The 23,555-nt window shown below is 36.9% G+C and overlaps 4 protein-coding genes across 4 annotated transcripts; 3 read left to right on the top strand and 1 right to left on the bottom strand.

Moving 5' to 3' along the window:
- Window positions 1–583: 583 nt before the first annotated feature.
- UMAMIT25 (nodulin MtN21 /EamA-like transporter family protein) lies at window positions 584–3,610 on the bottom strand. Its single transcript, XM_008248047.2, has 7 exons — window positions 3,333–3,610; window positions 2,310–2,372; window positions 2,110–2,226; window positions 1,776–2,028; window positions 1,499–1,657; window positions 1,134–1,285; window positions 584–1,023 (listed from the first exon to the last, which is right to left on the bottom strand). The coding sequence occupies exons 1-7, from the start codon at window positions 3,512–3,514 to the stop codon at window positions 831–833; spliced, it is 1,119 nt and encodes a 372-aa protein (XP_008246269.1). The 5' UTR covers window positions 3,515–3,610; the 3' UTR covers window positions 584–830.
- Window positions 3,611–6,057: 2,447 nt separating this feature from the next.
- LOC103344475 (GDSL-like Lipase/Acylhydrolase superfamily protein) lies at window positions 6,058–8,690 on the top strand. The gene is made up of 5 exons (XM_008248054.3): window positions 6,058–6,423; window positions 7,255–7,425; window positions 7,600–7,760; window positions 7,893–8,157; window positions 8,263–8,690. Exons 1-5 carry the CDS (start codon window positions 6,147–6,149, stop codon window positions 8,493–8,495), a joined length of 1,107 nt encoding a protein of 368 aa, XP_008246276.2. The 5' UTR covers window positions 6,058–6,146; the 3' UTR covers window positions 8,496–8,690.
- A 2,076-nt stretch (window positions 8,691–10,766) lies between these two features.
- LOC103344564 (GDSL esterase/lipase At1g09390-like) lies at window positions 10,767–12,399 on the top strand. Its single transcript, XM_008248158.2, has 5 exons — window positions 10,767–11,043; window positions 11,186–11,356; window positions 11,509–11,669; window positions 11,802–12,066; window positions 12,167–12,399. Exons 1-5 carry the CDS (start codon window positions 10,767–10,769, stop codon window positions 12,397–12,399), a joined length of 1,107 nt encoding a protein of 368 aa, XP_008246380.2.
- Window positions 12,400–17,795: 5,396 nt separating this feature from the next.
- Window positions 17,796–19,594, top strand: LOC103344565 (GDSL esterase/lipase At1g09390-like). The gene is made up of 5 exons (XM_016792292.2): window positions 17,796–18,033; window positions 18,250–18,420; window positions 18,573–18,733; window positions 18,867–19,131; window positions 19,236–19,594. The coding sequence occupies exons 1-5, from the start codon at window positions 17,796–17,798 to the stop codon at window positions 19,466–19,468; spliced, it is 1,068 nt and encodes a 355-aa protein (XP_016647778.2). The 3' UTR covers window positions 19,469–19,594.
- The last annotated feature ends 3,961 nt before the right edge of the window (window positions 19,595–23,555 follow it).

The raw sequence follows: 23,555 nt of genomic DNA, 5'->3' as shown, positions 1-23,555 counted from the left end.
TAAAGAAGGAAGGGTGGAAATGAGGTGAGTTTTACTAATTTGTAAGTACAATCACTGGTTGGCTCTAAAAGATTAATTACACATGTTATATGGTAAATTTCACCGATTTGTACGTATATATATGACTGATTTGTAAAATATATCAAGCACGTCATTTATAATATACCTAGCTTGCTTATAAGAAATTTATAAGACTCGTGGTACAATTTGCCTAACTCTAATAAGAAATTTGCGAGACACATAAGCGCTACTCAATTGGTTTTTTTTTTTTCAATTGGAACGAGACTCATTGTTATGTAGTAAGTTTCACGCAGGGTTTAAGCATGAGGTCTATTTCTACTTGGCAGATTGCAAAATTATTTCACCATTATATGTATTCAATTCTGATATTTGTGTCTCATCTTCCATGCATTGGGCATTAGCTATGGCACTTGGTTTGAGTTTGAAAGAGAACACATGGCTACTAATGTGCATTTGGTTAATGACAAATATATATATATATATATATATATAGCAATTGGGTGGCGGGGGATTGCGGATGATGATCAATCAAAACTGAACCATGAGAACAAAACAAAAGAAGTAAAAGAAAGCAACTTCCCATTACAAAATCACATTACAGTTGGACAAACACAAGTACGACATGAAATTTGGAGTCATTTTTGCTAGAAGAAACTTCCAAATGCAGCTTAAAGAAAGCAACAACTGGTCCTTGTTGGCCAATCTAATATTACATTTATCTGGGAGGTTCATGAAGTGACCTCAGATAGAAAATGAAATGGCAGCATAGATTCGATGCAACAGGGGAAGTTTGCCTTTGCTGTTGTGTATCATCCCATAACGTCACTGTCGCTTTTCGAGTGCACTTGCAGCTGCAGTTCCAAGTCGTTTCTCTCATACTCCTTGGCATGATCTGCCTTTGTTGTGTCTGTTTCTTTTGTTGGCTTCTCAACCTCCGTCTCGTTGTTCTTCCCCCACAGAACAAGATAGAGCCCGCAAACGATCAAAATCGACCCTATGGCACTAAGTCAAGCACAATATGAACCAACAGATTAATTAGCAGAATTAAAGCAGGTGTTTATTAAACATAATGAAGTAAAGAACTTGGAGATGAGTAAACTTTATATACGTACGTTCCAAGGTATAATTTCTCCTCAAGCAGAGCCCAACTTGAAATGGCCACAATGATGAGGAGCAAGGGGCTGAACACCGACACGTAAAGAGGGCCTTTTCTCTGAATACTCCAGGAAGAGAGGAAGAAAGCTAGTGCAGAACCCAAAATTCCCTGAGATTAGCATCATGATCATGATTTAGTATGAAACTAATTAAAAGCTTAATAACTCATGATTAAGTTTATTATGTTGGGACAAACTAGGTATGCAAGCTAATCAGATACATACAAACTACTAAACTAGGCATAATCATACATTCAACCCTCTGTTTAGTAAGAAAATTCTAGTTAAAATGCTGTTAATTAAGCCAAGTCAAGAGCACATACACAATAGAGGGCTGAAATAAGCCACATGGGATTTTTCAATGACCAAGCAGAAACTTTGTGATCAGCAATCACAGCAATGATCCCACACTCAAAGCTGGCCATCAAACACATCAATGTGGTGCTTGTATAAGGAGCTGGAAAATTCTCCCCCACTTTTGCCTGAAATTAAAAATCAAGAGAAAATAAATAAAATTATTGTAACAATATTATTCTGCAATCTGCATGCACAACAAAACTTAGAACAGTAAAATGGGTAAGGATCAGTACTTTAACTTACTTGGATTATGAACCAGAATGCCCAACCTAAGGTGCTTATGATTACACAAAGGGGGCCCACAAAGGAACTTCCATTGGAGCTGGAATTTGCCTGCTCTCCCATTCTCTGAGCATATGCCCAGTGAATTTTGGACTCACCTAAGCCAATGATGTGTCCATGGTAAAATGAAAGCAGCATGGCTCCAGACACACACACAACTGTTCCCATCACCTTTGACAATCCTGGTTTGCTCTTTATTTTTGCAGATTCTTGTCTGCATAATTAAACACATAATTAAGTTCATCAAACAATCCTAACACAATTAATTAACATGTTGATTAGTACAGCACATTACCTGAAAATGAGTGCAAGGATAAATGTCATTGCTGGAAGTGTATTGGTCAATGCGCATGCAATGGTTGGGGTCGAAGTTTTCAAACCAACAAAATAGAAAACCTGATTTGCAGTTGCCCTGCATTTTGAATTCATCTTGCTGCTTAGCAACATTGATACACTTAATTAAGAACTTAATTAGAAGTTAATCAAAACACTTACCCAGTTAAAGAGCATAGAAAAGTCTGGAAAAGAATAGGCACTGTGATCCTGGGTCTTGTTTTCCTATCAGGAAAAAAAAAACACATCTTATAAACTTGAAATAGATTTTTTTTTCTTTGGACCTAGCTGTGGCCTAGAGCTAAGCAAAGAAGAAGGAAAAGACAAATGGTGAAAGATGACATGGCAACCATGCAAAGCTGGTGGGGCTTTGACTTATGCCATCCGTCAAACCACTAGGCGGCACGTTAAATTAAGCTCAAATACAGACAGACTGATAAAAAGTTGGACACAATTATCATGCATGGCCTTCTGCGTTTATCGCGTGCTTCTATGCCAAAACAGATCTCATTCAATTCTGCATCAGAGTTTTTTGCGTCTCCGGATTTTCCAAGAACAACTTTAAATTAATTGCACACTTTCAGCCTTAAAAAACTCTTAAAACCACTTTAACTTTTCGAAGAAGGAAGGAAAAACAAGAGGCTCAAATCAATAAACAGCTTCTATTTGATCAAAATAATAATCTAACTGAGATGAAGAACAAAAAAAAGAGGACAGAGAAACATTTTGTTCTCTGTTCTTTTCTAGATCTTCTTGTTTTTTTTTTTAATGAGATAAGGGGGACAAACCCAAAAAAGAAACAACAACTAACTAGTACAGATCAAGACTTAACAACTCCTAAAATTTCATCCTCCAAAAAAGAGCTAACCCAAGCTTCTTGTTTCTTTTTTCAGTGACCAACAAAACCCAAATTAAACAATTACTTGTTTATACTATCAAAACTCACTTTCTGTATAAAATAATAAGAAACAAACAGGGAAAGCTTGTTTATACATTGAAAATCTTGAAACTCATTTGACTCAAATAAACTAAGCAAGTCAGAGAGACAAAAATCCATGAAACTTGACACATGCATAGCAAACCTGGCAAGCTAATGTGACTGGATGATATATAATAAAACTCAAATATAGGAGGATTTTGTGACATGCATGTACCGAAACTAGGAGATAGGGTTGTAATTTTTACCATTCCATCCAATAAGCAAAGGGGGCAATGGAAAGGGTGGCGAAAACTTGGCGATAAGCAACAAGAACAAGAGGGTTCATGTCAGATTCGATAGCAAGCTTTGAAATGATGTTCATTCCTGCATAGCTCATTTGGACAAGCACCATGGCCAAGAATGGCAAGTAATCACCATAGCCAGCCATTGATATTTTGTTTTTTCTGTTTTCTGATCTCAAGTTCTAATGTGTACTATATATACACGAAAGGCAAGTGGAGAGAGAGAGAGAGAGAGAGAGAGAGAGAGATTTCAGAGAATGAGAAATGTGCAGGGCATATGTATTGAGCTAGCTATAGCTAGCTGGGATAATAAGCAAAACAGAAAGTAGAAGAGAGTTTTGCGTGGAAATAAGAGAAAGAAGCCGTTGAAGATTGATTTCTTGTAACACTTGGGCTTATGCATGGCTACATGGTCTAAATGAGGTTGCCACTACCACATAAAGACGCTTTCAGTTTTTGTCTTTTAAGCAATTATTAGGTAAACGTCAGCCAAGCTGATGAGGTTGGTAGTAGGCGTAGCCAATTGAAAGTAACGCATTAAAATATTTTCTGATGCAAACAATTTCATTCACCTTTACACCCGGAAGTCCTTGAAATATTGTGTTAGATTCTCTTTTCTCAATATCGTTTATATTTATCATTTCATCTCATCATCGTGACTCATATTTAGAAAGAACTCTCTTCTTAATATTCGATGTACGAATGCTTGGGTTTAATTAGTACCTTTGGATCTATCACCAAATATGAAAATCACATAAAAGTTATCAATGAATTCGCTTTGTACAATCAACCGCAAAGAGTGTATGTATTGAATTTACTTTAAAAGGGAAACCTGAATATATATGGATCTACCAACTTCCAAATACGATACTAGCTTTAGCTATAAGTGTACACGTTAATTTCCAATCATATTTACGTCCTCATCACTCACTATATAATATAAGAGTCCTCGCCAATTTAACATGAATCTCACATAATGGTTCCAAGGGTAAGAGATCACTTATTAATTCTTTACAAAGAAGTATAGAACCATAATTGTGCTAATGTTATATCTCCTAATGCAAGTTAGCATTGAAGACGAACCTTTCCTTTTATTTCGTGGGGAAGGAGATTCAAACTTAAAACAAAACTTGCTGGATATTTGGGAGATGTGACTGGATCGGACAATCGATCCAACTATCCTGAATGAATTTGGGCGTCAGCCTTAATGAGATATATCTTTGGCTCATATATGAGTTAGGTTCATAAAAATACATGGGTCATAACTCAAATAGGCACAATATTGACCTTCAGTAAGGGAGGTGGTGCTAAAATTGCGGAGGTTTTATAATTGATTTTAGCGGCTTAGATTTGAAATTGTATCCAACACCCGCTTCATCTCTGTGTTGACCCTGTGTGACTCGTAACAATGTACAAAGATATGAAAGGTTCAGGCATAACAAAGGGAGAAGATGAGGAGGAAGACGCTGAATCTTTGCTTGAGAGTGGAAGAATTCAGAGGAAAGATAAAGGAGTTGTTGGGGAGGGCACTTTTGGTCGTCCTTCTCGTCCTTTTAATCTAGCATTCCATCATCAACAAATCCCAGACAAAAATGCAGCTGCTGCAAACCATGGAAGAATTGCACCTGATGATGAGAAAAAGGTACCCTCATTTTTCACTAAATTTTGAATTGACCATGGGATTCATTTAACTGGAAGCTATAAATCATTTTGAATGCTTCATCAAATTCTTTCAATTTTAAAAATAAATAAATAATAAGGGTCTGTTTGGTATTCAACTTGAATTCAACTTTTTAAACTTAAAAACAAAATTTGGGTCCAAAACAAAGAAAACCTGTTTGGTAGCCCTATTTTTAAAAATTCGAACTCAAGAACAACTAAAAATCACCCAATTATTAAAAACAAAAAATATCTGTTTTTCAATTTTTTTTTTCTAATAACCTACAAGTTCTCAAATTTTTAAGATTTGAAAACAGTTTTCAAGTTGCATACCAAACCAGTTTTTGAATCTTTAAAATAGATTTAAGAACTCCTTATTAAAAAAAAAAAAAAGAAATCAAAGTTTTTGAGTTCCCTATTTGAATAGGATACCAAACGCTTCCTAAATTTCTTTACAATTTTATTTAGGGAAGAGAGGATATTTTGAACAATGTGTTATGTTATGTGTGTGTGATGCATAGTTTTTATTTTTATTTTGTTTTTTCTTTATGTACTTGGAGAGCAAATGCAGGTGTCGGTGGTAGTAGAAAAATAAAAATGGGCAAGCTTAAGAGAAAAACTTGTATAACACAGTCGTAGCATGCAAGTTGTTCTCGTAATTTAAATCATAAGTTTGATTTTCCATTCCCTTAATATTGCTTATAGAGAAAAACTTTAAATTAAAAAAATGGAAACTTTGGAAAAACACAAAGGAGAGATAAATTTTGTAAAAAAGTCAAAATGGACAAAATTGCCCTTATTTATTTTTGGATTTTCTGAGGAATCCTTTATATTTGCATGTATTTGATTTGAAAGTTGAGAGGTTTTTCTGTTTTTGTTGAAATTTTTTTGGCTTTTTAGAAAAGTAAATATTTTTTTTTTTTGACTAAAACCTAAATTTACTTTAAAAAGGGAACAATTATTTATTCTTCTATGTCAGAAAAAAAGAAAAAAGAAAAAAGAAAAAAGAAAATTCCATGTCTGAAAATTGGAAGCAGAGCTTTTAAAAGATGTGGGCTTCTTGTCCACTCTCAAGTCTCAAGTCACAGTGTGAAGCGAAGTGAATAGAGTTGGATAAAAATGGTGTATGTGCTGCAGCGGCTGGGTTGGGCTCAGTCGGTGGGTCTGATTCTAACACTCTCTGGGGCGGTGCTTCTGATCATTCTCTCAGCCTCAGTCGATGGCCATCTTGGTCCAACAAGGCCCGTCCACATCTTCAACTTCGGCGACTCCAACTCGGACACGGGTGGACTCGTCGCTGGACTCGGCTACTCCGTCAATCCCCCCAACGGACGTACCTTCTTCCGTAGATCAACCGGCCGCCTCTCCGACGGACGCCTCGTCATCGACCTCCTCTGTAAGTGGACCCCTCCCTTTATACTTGTTAGGATCATTGGATTAGAAACCGTACGTCGATGAAATCGATCTTGTGATTCTGGGGGGGAGTAGTTGGCTGGCTCTGTGTCGGCAGTTTCGAGGGTGTGTGTTTTGGAGCTTGGAGTTTACTGTTGTTATGCGAGGAAACGACGTCGTGGAGTCAAAACAAATTACATTACATGACGACACGACGTCGTTTGACCCGAAATAAGTTGCATTATGCGATGACACGACGTCGCGTGAAAATCTTGATGTTTAAAGTAATGTTCTTTTGACTACGTTGGTTAGTTCTTCTGCACGTGCAATTAGATATGCTGTGAAAATTTGATTGATTCTATTCGATCGAAACTTTGGGAAGCTGCACGATATAATCACCTTATTAAAAATGTCAACAATGTGAATATAGTTTTGACTTATTTCAGAATATGTGTAGTGAATTTGAATTAGGTGCAGCAAGTCATGTAAGTATGCTGCCATGGATATGGGGTCAAAAGGACTTAAGTCAATATTTAATCTTTCACCAGTGATTAATCTAATTTGGATCTTATCCAAGGATTAAATTATAGTTTTCAATGAGATCTGATTAATCTAATATAGGGTAAGTTTTTAAGTTTTTTCTGCCAGACAATCTGTCGATACGGGTATGGGCTTGTATCGTTTGTGATTTTAATCTGTCTCAGAGCATGTGAATGTGCAGTCTAATAAACTGAATACTATAGACACAGCCTAGTCACCCTTGTGGTGTTATGACAGAGTGAGAGGAGCATGTATTAAAAAATGGAAACTAAGATGATGTTGTTTTCTTGTGCAGGCCAGAGTCTGAATGTGAGTCTTTTGAGCCCATACCTAGACTCTTTGGCAGGGTCCAGGTTCTCAAATGGGGCAAACTTCGCCGTTGTCGGGTCCTCTACCCTCCCGAAGCGTGTCCCTTTTTCTTTGAATATTCAAGTCATGCAGTTCATCCACTTCAAGGCTACTGCAGGTATATTTGGAATTTGAATTTCCTTGCTGCTTTGACTGGATATTGCGTTATTTGGCTGATTACACTGCTGAATGTGAACATAGATATTGAGCTTGTGAAAATATTCTTGTGTTGTGAAGATGTTGTTCTTCTGAAAACCAGCTGATTGAATGATACTGCTCAATGTATGTTTAGGTTCAAAACATTTGATAAATGATGACGGTTTCCGGAAAGCACTGTACATGATCGATATCGGACAAAATGACCTTGCCGATTCATTCGCTAAAAACCTTTCATACGCTCAAGTAACAAAGAGAATTCCTTCAGTTATTGCAGAAATCAAGAGTGCCGTTAAGGTGAGTTCAGCATCTATACAAACGATCATAAAAAGGGCAGGCAGAGTAAAGAAATTATGACAGAAATCCTTAGCTAAATTGATTTGTTATCACTTTATATCAATGCTGAAATTTCTATTGCATCAATCGTAGGCTTTATATGATCAAGGTGGAAGGAACTTTTGGATACACAACACCGGGCCGTTGGGTTGTCTCCCTCAAAAACTTTCATTAGTTGAGAAGAAGGATTTTGATCCATATGGATGTCTTTCGACTTACAATGCAGCTGCAAGATTGTTCAACGAAGCATTGCGCCATTTGTGCAATGGGATGAGATCTGAATTGAAGGATGCTGTGATAGTTTATGTGGATATATATGCCATCAAGTATGATCTCATTGCCAACTCCACCAAATACAGTAAGCCTAAGCCTACTTATGCTAATGCAAGCGAGTAGCTTGCTGGTTATTAAGTTCAACCTAGTTTAGGGCAGTACAACTAATTTTGAATGTGTTACGATGTAGGTTTCTCTAGGCCTCTAATGGCATGTTGTGGCAACGGAGGTCCTCCGTACAACTACAATGTCGGGCTGACCTGCGGTCATCCTGGCTCCCAGGTTTGCGACGAAGGATCTCTATTTGTGAACTGGGATGGAATTCATTACACTGAAGCCGCAAACACCATCGTGGCCACAAAGATACTTTCGAAGAATTTTTCCACACCACGCGTTCCATTTGATTTCTTTTGTTGCAGTTAGTAAGGGTTAGAAAATCAGTAGCACTGCATGCTCAAGGCTTGAAATTGTAGCGGTTTACTTCCTTCTCCTTGTACTGGAATGTCCAAATAGCAATTTACAGTTTTAGAAAGTGTATCATGTTGTTGTAAAACATTCTCTTAAGCCTCAATTTTGTATCCCTAATTATTATGGACTAGGCATGTGATTCTTTTGTTAGTGTGTTTGGGCCTTTCAAATAGTAAAACAAGAAACTCTGAAATAACATATTTTTCTAGACGCTCGTCTTAAAATAAAAGAAAAAGAAAAGGCAAAGTTATTGTTTTCTTTTTTCTTTTCACTTCAATTGTGTTTTCATGAAGGGCAAATTAGTCTTTTTGGTATTAAAAATTTAGGGATGGGCCTTTGGATTTGAGCCCAACGGACGCACATTTATTTCCTGCATACTCCACTCTTCTTCCCTTCCCTCCATTACGAAGATACAAAACTCATCTTTGGGGACGTCGTTCGACTTTTCTCTGTGTTTACGGTTTCAAACAAAATGGGCAACCACGACGATGAGCCACCGGCTATGAATAGCAATGTTGTCAAGGGCGAGGCTGAGCGACGACGAGGCAAGTCAAATTCAAATTCAGATGCCCCCCTGGGCAACCTCCGCGTCCCCATTAAGACCGACAAGTTTGGTGTCCCTTTATACGACGTAGATGCTGATGAAAATAGAATGCCAGAAATAAATTTCTACTCTTTCAGTAGGCACTTTTCCTGAGATCTGACTGTACGAACGCACCTACCTTCTTCTTTTGTTCTTATTCTTCTTTTTTTTATTAAATTTAGTGTGCATGATGAATATGGAAAACAGAAGAAACGTCTCCTGAATTTCCCTGTAGAGGTGCGTAAAGTATTTAGTTTTTGCTGCTTTTCTTCGTCTCTAATTTTTTATTTTGACAATGTAATTGGGATGAATGTAGGAACTTGAAGAAATTACAGGATGTGAAAATTATATCCGCCCAAATGTTAGTAGTGTTGCTTTATTTTGTTTTCTTTTCCTTCGATGGTTGCTGCATTGCAAATTTGTTTCTTTCTAGTTTGGTCTGGTCTTCCAGCTCTAGCTGCAGTTGAATGTAGTGAGAATATATATAAAAATAATGATACGTGTTTAATGTTTGTTTGTTTGTTTTGAATGAATAGAATGACCTGGCTGCTGCTATATGGGGTTCTGTTCAAGCCGCAAAACTAGTGAAGTGTATTGTGTGGGACTGCATTGGACGCAAAGTGCTTCCTTGTATCAGAGGGGATTGAAAGATTATCTTTAAGTGTTCCATGGTCTTAAAAACTTGAGTTTATAATGAATTTGAATAATAATCTCATCTCATCTCATCTCCAGGTTGAGATTCCAGTTATGATGAACTTATGATGGTGGTTTTATCCGGACCCCACCCTACCGAGGACAAATTAAAGTTTGTTAATTGTAATTATAATTTGTAGCTACTCCTACTACTTGGTTCTCTTTCTCATATGATTCAAATTCTTTATTTCTTTTTTTTTATATCATCTTTCCAAAATTTTCACCATTTTTTGAAGAAAATAATAAATGTCGGGGGAAAAATAAAAACCCTTAAACTGTAAGCGTAACCTTATGACTCAAGAGTCAAGAGCATAAGGTTGCTGCCAAAAAATGAAGGGTATATTAGTGATTTGCCCCCTGAATTTGTACATAACTTTCAATTTACGCCTTATTCTTTTTTTATTTATTTATAGAAAATTAAGGATATGACCTTCTTTTTTTCGCCAATTTCCCCTCTCTGTTTAAATTCACAACATTTCATCTAATTTGCAGTTAAAAATAAGAGCAAAATGGTCATTTAGTACATTAAAAATAAATAAAAATATAAAAATATAAAAATATAAAAAGAAAACTAATTTGGGCTTTACGCCTCTGATCTTGCCCAAATACTCCCTCCAACTCGCGAGGGTCCACATTTCATTCCTGCACCAATCCCTCCGGCCTTTGAATCATCGATCCAACTGTAGTTCATATGGACAAACTCGGTTAAAACAAACGCGTGATTAGGTTTAGTTTGCTTCATTCGTTAGTTTGTTAGGAGGAATAATCTTTTTAGTTATTAAGTTTACGTACACAGACTCGGTTAAAACAAACACAGGCTTTGTATATATAAAAAGCCTCATTGTAATGATTTATTCATAATGAGAAAAGTAGAATTTTCAATCCTCTTTCTTTAGGCTTCTTCTCCACTCTCGAGTCTCAAGTCTCAAGACTTACTGCGTTGGATAAAAATGGTGTATGTGCAGGGGCTGGGTTGGGCTGATCAGTCAGTGGGTCTGATATTCACACTCTGCGGAGCGGTGCTCTTGATCATTCTCACATCCTCAGTCGATGGCCAACTTTGTTCAAAGAGGCCCGTCCACATCTTCAACTTTGGCGACTCCAACTCGGACACGGGTGGACTCGTCGCCGGACTCGGCTACTCCGTCAATCCCCCCAACGGCCGTACCTTCTTCAGCAGCTCCACCGGTCGCCTCTCCGATGGACGCCTCATCATCGACCTCCTCTGTAAGTAGACCCTCGCTCCCTCTCTTTATACTTGTTAGGATCATAGGATTAAATTTAATAGTCACCCTCGTGGTCTTATGACAGAGTGAGAGGAGCATGCATTAAAAAATGGAAACTAAGATAATGTTTTTTCCTTGTGCAGGCCAGAGTCTGAATGTGAGTCTATTGAGTCCATACCTAGACTCTTTGGCAGGCTCCAACTTCTCAAATGGGGCAAACTTTGCCGTTGTCGGGTCCTCTACCATGCCGAAGCGTGTCCCTTTTTCTTTGAGCATTCAAGTCATGCAGTTCATCCACTTCAAGGCTACTGCAGGTACATTTGGAATTTGAATTTCCATGAGTTATTTGGCTGAGTACACTGCTGAATGTGAACATAGATATTGAGCTTGTGAAAATGTTCTTGTGTTGTGAAGATGTTCTTGTGAAAACCAGCTGACTGAATGACACTGCTCAATGTATGTTTAGGTTTCAAACATTTGATAAATGATGAAGGTTTTCGGAAAGCACTTTACATGATTGATATCGGACAAAATGACCTTTCTGATTCTTTCACTAAAGACCTTTCATACGTTCAAGTAACAGAGAGAATTCCTTCAGTTATTGAAGAAATCAATAGTGCCGTTAAGGTGAGTTCGGCGTCTATACAAACGATCATAAAAAGGGCCGGCAGAGTAAAGAAATTACGACAGAAATCCTTAGAGAAATTGATTTGTTATCACTTTATATCAATGCTGAAATTTATACTGCATCAATTGTAGGCTTTATACGATCAAGGTGGAAGGAACTTTTGGATACACAACACCGGGCCGTTGGGTTGTCTCCCTCAAAAACTTTCATTAGTTGAGAAGAAGGATTTGGATTCATATGGATGTCTTTCGAGTTACAATGCGGCTGCGAGATCGTTCAATGAAGCATTGCTTGATTTGTGCAACGCGATGAGATCTGAATTGAAGGATGCTGTGATAGTTTATGTGGATATATACGCCATCAAGTATGATCTCATTGCCAACTCCACCAAATACGGTAAGCCTTCTTATGCTAAAGCAAGTAGCTTGCTGGTGAATTAGTTCAGTCTAGTTTAGGGCCAGTGCAATTTAATTTTGATGAATGTGTTACAATGTAGGTTTCTCTACGCCGCTAATGGCATGCTGTGGCAACGGAGGTCCTCCGTACAATTTCAATGTCAGGGGGCTCTGCGGTCAACCTGGCTCTCATGTTTGCGACGAAGGATCCCGATTTGTGAGCTGGGATGGAATTCATTACACCGAAGCTGCAAACACCATCGTGGCCTCAAAGATACTTTCCACGAATTATTCCACACCACGCATTCCATTTGAGTTCTTTTGTGGCAGCTAGTCTAGGGTATGAAAATCAGCATCACTGCATGCTCAAAGGCTTGAAATTGTTGTACTGGAATGTCCAAATAGGAAATTACAGTTATAGGAAGTGTATTATGTTGTTGTAAAACTTTCTCTTAAGCCTCAATTTTGTATTATAAAATTGAGGACCCTTCTGTTGTTATTATGGACTAGGCATATAATTATTTTGTTAGTGTGTTTGGGCCTTTCAAATGAAAGTAAAACAACAAACTCTGAAATAATATATTTTTCTAGAAGCTAGTCTTGAAAAAAAGGAAAAAAGAAAGTCAAAGTTATTGTTTTCTTTTGACTTCAATTGTGGTTTCATGAAGGGCAAATTAGTCTTTCAGGTATTAAAATTTTAGGGAAAGGCTCTTGGATTTGAGCCCAATGGGCCCACATTTATTTCATGCATACTCCACTCTTCTTCCCTCTCCCCGTAATGGGGATACAGAAACTCAACTATGAGGACGTCGTTTGACTTTTCTCTGTGAATAGGGTTTCAAACAAAAATGGCCAACCACAATGACGAGCCCACTGGGAGTAACAACGTCGCCAAGGGCGAGGCTGAGCAGCAGTGAGGCAAGTCGAATTCAAATGCAAATGCCCCCATCGGCAACCTCCGCTTCCTCATTAAGACCGACAAGTTTGGTGTCCCATTATACGACGTAGATCCTAATAAAGAAGTCAATATGATGCCAGAAATAAATTTCTACACTTTAAGAAACTTATTTTCTTCCAATAAATAGTAAGAAAAGGAATGACAAATATGAAAATAAGGGCCTCTGTCGTAGGCACTTCCCTAGATCTGAGGGTACACACACACCTTCGTTCTTCTCTTGTTCTTATTCTTCTTTTTATGTTAAATTCAATCCCCAATTTCTACCCTAATTAATTTCAAACCTTTAAATGAAAGCCTAATAAAAAAAAGGGAGTTTCACTAAAACACCCAAAATGGGAGCTGAAATTATAAAAAAACCCAACACCCAAAACACTTTATAAACACACCCAAAACTCATCATTACACACACTCAAAACCCATTTATAAACACACCCAAAAAATATACAATTGTTGACTTTGGGGTTGATTTTGGGTGTGTTTCTATGTTTAAATAGTGTTTGGGTTTTTTTATAAATACATGTCTAGGATTTGGTTTATTTATAAATTTGTATAAAAAAAATTGGCTTATTCACTATTTTATCCCCTGAAACGGACGCTCAGTCTCACTTTACCCACTTAAACTGAAATTTTGTCACTTTACCAGTTCCGTCCATTTCTGTCCACAAAACCGTTAAGGGTGCTAACATGCCGTAAGCATTCTATTAATTTTAGCTATCTATATTAACTCTTCTGTTTGCCTATCTCTCTGTCACCTCACTCTCTCTACCTCTCTCTTCTTTCCCCTCCCCCACCAACCCCCATCGCACCCCACCCATCTCCCTCTTCTCTCTTCTCTCTCTCTCTCTCTCTCTCTCTCTCTCTCTCTCTCTCTCTCTCTCTCACTAATACTACCCCTACCAAGAGAGAATATGGGAAGTGGCGGTCGAGGAGATTTTTTTAAAAAAATTTGAGTGGTGGTGGTGGCTTGGGTGTGTTGAGTAATTCCATGGAGGGTTAGGTATAGGGTGAGTGAGGGGTTGGGTTTGGCGAGGGGAAAGGAGAGAAGAGAGAGGCAGAGAGGAGAAAAAAGAAAAGAGAAGAGAGAATGTAGGCTATTATTGTGAGAATATATATAAAATTAATGATACGAGTTTAATGTTTGTTTGTTTGTTTGTTTTAGATTGAATGAATAGAATGACCTAGTTGCCGTCATAGGGGATTCTGTTCAAGCTGCGAAACTAGTGAAGCGTATTGTGTGGGACTGCATTGGACACAAAGTGCCTCCTCGTATCAAGGGGGGATTGAACGATTATCTTAAAATGTTCCATCTGTGATGAACTTATGGTGGTGGTTGTATCTGGACCCCACCGTCCCAAGGACAAATTAAAGTTTGTTAATTGTAATTAAAATTAGTAGCTACTGCTTGGTGTTCTTTCTCATATGATTCGAATTCTTTCTTTCTGTTTTGATATCATCTTTCCAAAATTTCACCATTTTTGAAGAAAATAATAAATGTCGGGGGGAAAATAAAAACCTTATGACTCAAGAGCATAAGGGCGCTGCCAAAAAAAGAAAAGAAAAATCATGACAAGACTCAAGAGCATGTTGTGCAAGTGCAAGCATATGAAAAGAAAAGAAAATTTTGTAAGGGCGTTACAAAACAAAAGTGACCTAATTGATAGATAGCAAAATAAGTCATGGCTAATATTCTGATTGATCAAATAGAGAAGAGAAACAAACAGTATATCACTCTCTGAATCGAGTTTGATTCCCTTCACATACGTACATTATATTGTAGTTTTCAATATCGATATTGTCCAACAAGTCTATTTTAGTTATACACCTTACGTGGATAATTACATAAAATCTAAGATACAAACTACATAAATGAATCAAACAAAAGATTGCAACTCATATCTTACGCATAACACTCGCTAGTAATGAGCGGCTCGAGTAATTTTTTTTTCTAAAAGGAAAAAAAGGAAAAAAAGAAAAAGAAAAGTAATTTGGGCTTTACGCCTTGGTTGCTTGATCAATAATCTGTCACGCTCCGGACTTAGGGGTTGGAAGAAAATCATGCGCTTGGACCCCGGTGCATGATTAAAAAAACAAAACAAACAAAACATGAGTTTAAAATAAACTTATCTTATAAAAATAGCTCCAAAGTCTTACAAGTGTACAATAAATTAAAAAAATAACTCTATCACTCTCATCTAATTCAGTCTCAACTGGTTTAGTCCTTGTCTTGCCCACTAATTCATCTGAAAAATTAAACAGGGTGAGGTGTGAGCAACCACTGCTCAGCGAGTAGATTATGTAATTTGTCAGTCAAGCAATGTCGTTTTACACACTCTAGAAAATATAATATCTCGGTTATCCTTCATAGCATGTAACCAACCACTTGACCCCTATTGGCCTCATTGCCCTATGTCCTACATCTATCCCTCGGATACCCCAACATTGAAGTTCTCATGTTCCATGAATAATACATACTTCAAAAAAAATTCCAATCAATATATAGTGTGAAAAACATGCTTGACTTGAAATAGAGAGATATTTATAAATAGAACAAATACATGATAATTCATGGTTTTCATATTTTATCACAAAATAAGAATTTTCAGAACACATTACATAAACCAACCTAGATAATGAGAACCCTTAAAATAAATTGGCAAGACAACCTATCTAAAATAAATTGGCAAGACAACCTATCTACCTATCTCCATGTACTACCACCTAAGCCAAACTCCAAGAGTTTCATCACCACTCTTTCTCCTTTTCTCTCTCTCACTTTCTCTCTCATTTTCTTCTTTCTTGTTTCTTACTCTTATTTCAATTCTAGAAGGCCCTTTTTATACTAGCATAAGTCGGCAACAACAAACATCCCATTTGTTTGGCGGTTAAGAAAGGAGATATGCATGGAAACTACCTTATATAATATAAACTAATATTAATCCTATCACAAAAATAGATAAAGTAACTAGAAGATCAACCCTAAGAGATAAATGATAGTTGCATGTTCTCTAGCTCAAGGTAAACAATTGCATGAAATTGACGTCAACTCCCATCTAAAGCCACCTCTTGCTAATTAAAGGATAATTCTAACACCTCATCCTTACGAATTCAGGCTTATGTAATTTTCACATGTAGTTGAATGTATCAATTTCACTATAAAGAATTATGCCACGTTTTCACGTTTTCACATGTAGTTAAAATAATTATAATTTATAAAAGAAATAGCAAACTATTTAATATTCAATATATATATATTTTTAAATACGGGTCCTCAAGCTGCGAAACTAGTGAAGCGTATTGTGTGAGACTGCATTGGATGCAAAGTGCCTCCTTGTATTAGTGGGGATGGAAAGATTATCTTAAAGTGTTCCATGGTCTTAAAAACTTGAGTTTACAATGAATTTGAATAATAATTTGATCTCATCTCCAGGTTGAGATTCCAGTTATGATGAACTTATGATGGTGGTTTTATCTGAACCCCACCCTCCCAAGAAAAAAAATTAAAGTTTGTTAATTGTGATTAAAATTAGTAGCTACTAATTAGTTCTCTATCTTTCTCATATGATTCGAATTCTTTCTTCTTTTTAAAAATATATTTTTAATATCATCTTTAGAAAATTTCACCATATATGAAGAAAATAATAAATGTCAGGAGGAAAATAAAACCCTTGAACTGTAAGTGTGACTCAAGAGCATAAGGGTGCTGCACAAAAAGAAAATAAAAATCGTGATGACAAGACATGCTTGCGTAAATGTAAGCTTATGAAAAGAAAAGAAGCTTTTATATTAGATAAAGAGTAAGGGAATTGCAAAACAAAAGTGAACCAATTGATTAGTATGTGAATGTGAAGGTAAAAAGTTCCATATTGAAAAGTTGAGAAATCTAACAAGGGTTTATGAGGAGTTGAGCTACTCCCCCTATTGCCAATTGGTTTTGAGGTGGGCTAACCCGCTCTGATAAGTCATTATTAGGTTTCTCAGCTTTCCAATATGAGACTTTTTACCTTCACATTCTCACAAGTAGATAGCCAAATAAGTCATGGCTTCCGCCATCGCTAATATTCTGATTGATCGAATAGAGAAACAAACATGATATCACTCTCTCAGCTGAGTTCCATTCCCCTCCACATACGTACACTATAGTAGTTTTCAAAATCGACATTGTCGAAAAAGTGTCTTTTAGTTATACACCTTATGTTTGGATAATTACATAAAATTTGAGATACATACCTTGCGCATAACACTCACTAGTAATGAGTGACTCGAATAATTTATTTTTAAAAAGAAAAAAAGAAAAAGAAAAGTAATTTGGGCTTTATAACTTTGATCTTGCCCAAATACTCCCTCCAACTCCTGAGGGCCCACATTTCATTCCCGCTCCAATTCCTCCTGTCATTGGATCATCGACTCAACTGTATTCCATATGGACAGACTAGGTTAAAACAAACACGTGATTAGGTAGGTTTAGTTTGCTTCATTAGTTAGTTTGTTAGGAGGAATAATCTTTTCACTTATTAAGTTTACGTATAAAGACTCGGTTAAAACAAACACGTGCTAGTCACTATTAATTAGGGTTAGTTTGCTTCATTAGTTAGTTTGTTAGGCTTTGAATATATAAAAGGCCTCATTGTAATGATTTATTCATAATGAGAAAAGTAGAATTTTCAATCCTCTTTCTTTAGGCTTCTTCTTCACTCTCGAGTCTCAAGTCTCGAGACTTATTGCGTTGGATAAAAATGGTGTATGTGCAGGGGCTGGGTTGGGCTGATCAGTCAATGGGTCTGATAATAACACTCTCCGGAGTGGTGCTCTTGATCGTTCTCTCATCCTCAGTCGATGGCCAACTTTGTCCAACGAGGCCCGTCCAAATTTTCAACTTCGGCGACTCCAACTCGGACACGGGTGGACTCGTCGCCGGACTCGGCTTCTCTGTCAATCCCCCCAACGGCCGTACCTTCTTCAGCAGATCCACCGGTCGTCTGTCTGATGGACGCCTCGTCATCGACCTCCTCTGTAAGTGGAACCCACTCTCGCCACCTCCCTTTATACTTGTTAGGATATAGGATTATTAGGAACTGGCAGTTTCGAGGATTAAATTCTAGTTTCTAATAATTTATAGGGCAAGTTTTTATGTTTTTCTGCCAGACCATCTGTTTGTGATCCTTAATCTGTAACAGCATGTGAATATGCAGTTTAATAAGACTAAGATAATGTTGTTTTCTTGTGCAGGCCAGAGTCTGAATGTGAGTCTGTTGAGCCCATACCTAGACTCTTTGGCTGGCTCCATCTTCTCAAATGGGGCAAACTTTGCCGTTGCATCGTCCTCTACCATCCCGAAGCGTTTCCCTTTTTCTTTGAGTATTCAAGTCATGCAGTTCATCCACTTCAAGGCTATTGTAGGTATATTTGGAATTTGAATTTCCATGAGTTATTTGGCTGAGTACACTGCTGAATGTGAACATAAATATTGAGCTTGTGAAAATGTTCTTGTGTTGTGAAGATGTTCTTGTGAAAACCAGCTGACTGAATGACACTGCTTAATGTATGTTTAGGTTCGAAACATTGGATAAACGATGAAGGTTTCCGGAAAGCACTTTACATGATCGATATCGGACAAAATGACCTTTCCGATTGTTTCACTAAAAACCTTTCGTACGTTCAAATAACAGAGAGAATTCCTTCAGTTATTGAAGAAATCAAGAGTGCAGTTAAGGTGAGTTCGGCGTCTATACAAATGATCATAAAAAGGGGCAGGCAGAGTAAAGAAATTATGACGGATATCCTTAGCGAAATTGATTTGTTATCACTTTATATCAATGCTGAAATTTATACTGCATCAATTGTAGGCTTTATACGATCAAGGTGGAAGGAACTTTTGGATACACAACACCGGGCCGTTGGGTTGTCTCCCTCAAAAACTTTCATTAGTTGAGAAGAAGGATTTGGATCCATATGGATGTCTTTCGAGTTACAATGCGGCTGCGAGATCGTTCAATGAAGCATTGCTCGATTTGTGCAACGCGATGAGATCTGAATTGAAGGATGCTGTGATAGTTTATGTAGATATATACGCCATCAAGTATGATCTTATTGCCAACTCCACCAAATACGGTAAGCCTACTTATGTTAAAGCAAGGAAGTAGCATGCTGGTGAATTAGTTCAATCTAGTTTAGGGGCAATGCAATTTAATTTTGATGAATGTGTTACAATGTAGGTTTCTCTATGCCGCTAATGGCATGCTGTGGCAATGGAGGTCCTCCGTACAACTTCAATGCTGGGCGGCTCTGCGGTCGTCCTGGCTCTCATGTTTGTGAAGAAGGATCCCGATTTGTGAGCTGGGATGGAATTCATTACACCGAAGCCGCAAACACCATCGTGGCCTCAAAGATACTTTCCACGAATTATTCCACACCACGCATTCCATTTGATTTCTTTTGTTGCAGTTAGTCCAGGGTTTGAAAATCAGTATCACTGCATGCTCAAGGCTTGAAATTGTTGTACTGGAATGTCCAAATAGGAAATTACAGTTATAGGAAGTGTATCATGTTGTTGTAAAGCATTCTCTTAAGCCTCAATTTTGTATTATAAAATTGGGGAGCCCCCTCTGTTGTTATTATGGACTAGGGATATAATTCTTTTGTTAGCGTGTTTGGGCCTTTCAAATGAAGTAAAACAACAAACTCTGAAATAATATATTTTTCTAGAAGCTAGTCTTAAAAAAAAAAATTTCAAAGTTATTGTTTTCTTTTGACTTCAATTGTGATTTCATGAAGGGCAAATTAGTCTTTCCGGTATTAAAATTTTAGGGATGGACCCTTGGATTTGAGCCCAACGGGCCCACATTTATTTCCTGCGTACTCCACTCTTCTTCCCTCCCCCGTAATGGGGATACAAAAACTCAACTCTTACGACGTTGTTCGACTTTTCTCTGTGTTTAAGGTTTCAAATAAAAATGGGCAACCATGACGACGAGCTGTTAAGTGTATATATTTTTAATTTTTCTTTTGGCTTCCCTTGACAATATTGTAATAGGACATACATTGTAATGATCCAAGCTATGGAGAATAGTTTCTCTAAGTCTTCTTATCTGGCTGCTATCTTATGGAAGATCAATACTGGCAAAGGTAATTTGTGCATTGCATCATATTGCATTCATTAGATTTCTTAAGATTATGATTAGTCATCTTGTTTTTATATGACTAGTTATCCTTTGCATCAGTAGGATTTCCAGCTCATTGGTTTCCAACTGGATCCTAACAAACCTTTTTGTCCTATTATCGGAATTTTCTCAACTGCTATGTGTACTTATTTGACCTAGGAATTTTTAGGTAAATACCCATTGATTCCTCATTTGGCAGCTGTCTATTTTGATAGGAAGTTTTGAAAAGGTTTCTTCATCCTTTTGCTCTCTCTTCTTTCTCAAGAGAAAACCACCATTTTTCATATATGAGTTTTCTAAATTGATTTTCGAAAATTGTGTTTGAAATATGAAATCTGCATCTAGCTAGAACAAACACATTCTTATATACATCTAGGTCAAATTCAAGATTGGTTTCTTGAAGAGAGTGGTTTATTGAAGAAATTGGTATTTTCTCCTTGAATCCAAATTGTTGGTTTCTGTTTTCAGTTTGAGTAGGCTAGCTGGTGTCATGGGATGAAAGAGCTAAAGAAGGAGCTGTCATTGCCATGAAAGACTAAGCTGCTAGCTTTGCTAAGTTCGAGAAGAAGATTGCATAAAGGAAGTATGGCTTATCTTCCTAAATAGATCTAGGATCTCTTGAACTTGTTTGTGTTTCTTGGTAAGAATCTTCTTTAATTTGCTTAATGAATTGCTTGGTTGGTTGATGACCCCCAGTTTTTCCCAATGGTGGGTTTCTTGGTAAACAATTTATGGTTTGCAACTTCTTTATTTTCTGGGTTTGTATTCTTGATAGTTGACTAGTCATTGCATCATGTTCATGCATTTCTGGCTTTGTGTTCTTGGGGTTGATTAGTCATCATTATCTGGTATTTGCTGTTTACTTGATTATGATATTTTCACATACTTTCACCATAGTTGTTGCTAGCACAGGGGATGCCTAGATTGACAGGTCCTTCTAAGTGCCTAGGTTGTCACTAGTAATATTCTAGGCTTGCATGTACATATTGTTATGCTCTGTGTGTGTGTTCTTCGTTATGGTTTCTCATGACTAGTAGTTGACTAGTCATAAGAATATTTGGTCAATGTTTAAAATGTGTGAAGATCACCGTGTCTGCTTGAATAGCATTTAAATTTACCCCTCGTCACCTAAGTACAAATTTGTTTGTTTGTTTGTTTGTTTTGAATAGAATGAATAGGATGACCTCGTTGCCACTATAAGGGGGTTCTGTTCAAGCCGCGAAACTAGTGAAGCTTATTGTGTGGGACTGCATTGGACGCAAAGTGCCTCCTCATATTGGGGGGGATTGAAAAATTATCTTAAAGCGTTCCATGGTGATAAAAACTTGAGTTTACAATGAATTTGAGTAATAATCTCATCTCATCTCTAGGTTGAGATTCTAATTATGATGAACTTACGATGGTGGTTTTATCTGGACCCCACCCTCCTAAGGGCAAATTAAAGTTTGCTAATTGTAATTAAAATTAGTAGCTACTGCTTTGTTCTCTTTCTCCTATGATTCGAATTCTTTCTTTCTTTTTTTGATATCATCTTTCCAAAATTTTACCATTTTTGAAGAAAATAATAAATGTCAGGGGGAAATAAAAACCCTTTAACTGTAAGTGCAACCTTATGACTCAAGCGCATAAGGGTGCTGCAAAAAAAGAAAATAAAAATCATGAAAGACTCAAGAGCATGTTGTATAAGTGTAAGATTATGAAAAGAAAGGAAAATTGTGTATTAGCTAAAGAGGAAGGGTGTTGTAAAACAGAAGTGACCAAATTGATTAAATTAGCTAAAGAGGAAGGGTGTTGAAAAACAGAAGTGACCAAATTAATTTAAGTGCCAAATAAGTCATGGCTTTCTCCATCGTTAATATTCTAATTGATCAAATAGAGAAACAAATATGATATCACTCTGTCAACCGAGTTCCATTCCCTCCACATACGTACACTATGTTTGGATAATTACATAAAATTTGAGATGCAAACTATTTTACGACCAACTATTGTTATTACAACTTATATATTACGCATAATACTAACTAGTAATGAGTAACTCGAGTAATTTATTTTTAAAAAGGAAAAAAAAGAAAAAAGAAAGTAATTTGAGCTTTAGACCTTTGATATTGTCCAAATATTGAAGGAAACATGCATTTAATGCTTAAGAAATGAACTTTAGCTACAACCTATACAACAAAAACATTTTAAATGGCGGATTCATTTTGTTTATACTAGATGACCTAAACCTTTTTCATTTTAAACCAAGTATCTTAGCCTAGTCTCTTTGAACAAAAATAGAAAAAGGGAAATAGGAATAGATCATTTACCCTTGATGACCTTTTTTTGATTTCTCAAGAATGAACACCTTTGTTGGAAAAACCTTTTGTTTATCTTGATTTTGACTCCTTCACCTTAAGGGTCCAAGATTAGAGTCCTCTACCTCACCACACCAAATGCTCCTAGAGATGAAGAGAAGGCAATCAAGAAGTATGGATGCTAGTCTACTTCTTGATTGGACCAATTTTTAGTTTATGGAAGATGAGATACAAAGACAATTACTCATCAATCAAAGTAGGAAACCAAAAACCTTTGCTAGGTTTTCTCCAGCACTTAGCTAATATAGGACAGCACAAAAGGCAATTAGGTGGGTATTTGAGGCTCCATGGGTCATGTCATCTTATGCCACTTATCTCTTGGGCCCAATAACCTTTTAGACTATTTTGTCTATTTCCTTTTACATCATATTTAAAAGCTCAATCCAATATTTATATATGTTAATATTAATTCCATAATTAATCTTTTAATTATAAATTAACTATTAAATTATAATTATAGTCTTACTTAATTGATCCGGTCGAACTATTTGACTTTGGTCAATTCCTCCGGTCAACATGTTGACTTTTGACCGTTGACTTTGACATTTGATTATCAACAATTGACTTGTGTCTCCTCATTTGTATATCTAATCACATTCTTTGGGTGTGCAGATTCGTAGGTTCCCTTTAGTAAGGTAGTGGGTTGACTCAACTCCTTAGAGATGATATACGAATTAAATTCCACAATTAAATTCTTCATATTAATAAAGGTTAATTGAAATCTTCTAGGACATCCATAAACCATGGTTGTTGCCTAGCAGCATATAACATCCCACATCGACCAACGAAGAGTGGGTGATGTGCCTTATATGTACATGTCCACCTCTATCTAGCACGAGGCCTTTTGGGAGCTCACTAGTTTCGGAGTAATGGGAACTCTGAAGTTAAGTGAATTAGGGTTAGAACAATCCTAGGATGAGTGATCTACTAGGAAGTTGCTCGTGAGTTCCTAGAAACAAAACCGTGAGGACAGGGGACCCAAAGCGGACAATATCGTGCTACGGTGGAGCCGATCCCG

The sequence above is a fragment of the Prunus mume genome, linkage group LG1, assembly GCF_029339155.1.
Source record: "Prunus mume cultivar Tortuosa linkage group LG1, ASM2933915v1, whole genome shotgun sequence".
Taxonomy (NCBI): domain Eukaryota; kingdom Viridiplantae; phylum Streptophyta; class Magnoliopsida; order Rosales; family Rosaceae; genus Prunus; species Prunus mume.
This window is presented reverse-complemented; position numbering and strand designations above follow the sequence as displayed.

Coding starts and splice junctions, on each gene's coding strand:
- UMAMIT25 (XM_008248047.2), bottom strand. CDS start 3,514: ATGGCTGGCTATGGTGATTACTTGCCATTCTTGGCCATGGTGCTTGTC. Junction 1,286..1,498: donor TTATTTCAGCCCTCTATTGT/GTATGTGCTCTT, acceptor TGCTAATCTCAG/GGAATTTTGGGTTCTGCACT. Junction 1,024..1,133: donor GAGAAATTATACCTTGGAAC/GTACGTATATAA, acceptor TGCTTGACTTAG/TGCCATAGGGTCGATTTTGA.
- LOC103344565 (XM_016792292.2), top strand. CDS start 17,796: ATGGGTCTGATAATAACACTCTCCGGAGTGGTGCTCTTGATCGTTCTC. Junction 18,034..18,249: donor CCTCGTCATCGACCTCCTCT/GTAAGTGGAACC, acceptor TTTCTTGTGCAG/GCCAGAGTCTGAATGTGAGT. Junction 18,734..18,866: donor AAATCAAGAGTGCAGTTAAG/GTGAGTTCGGCG, acceptor CATCAATTGTAG/GCTTTATACGATCAAGGTGG.
- LOC103344564 (XM_008248158.2), top strand. CDS start 10,767: ATGGTGTATGTGCAGGGGCTGGGTTGGGCTGATCAGTCAGTGGGTCTG. Junction 11,044..11,185: donor CCTCATCATCGACCTCCTCT/GTAAGTAGACCC, acceptor TTCCTTGTGCAG/GCCAGAGTCTGAATGTGAGT. Junction 11,357..11,508: donor CCACTTCAAGGCTACTGCAG/GTACATTTGGAA, acceptor ATGTATGTTTAG/GTTTCAAACATTTGATAAAT.
- LOC103344475 (XM_008248054.3), top strand. CDS start 6,147: ATGGTGTATGTGCTGCAGCGGCTGGGTTGGGCTCAGTCGGTGGGTCTG. Junction 6,424..7,254: donor CCTCGTCATCGACCTCCTCT/GTAAGTGGACCC, acceptor TTTCTTGTGCAG/GCCAGAGTCTGAATGTGAGT. Junction 8,158..8,262: donor TGCCAACTCCACCAAATACA/GTAAGCCTAAGC, acceptor GTTACGATGTAG/GTTTCTCTAGGCCTCTAATG.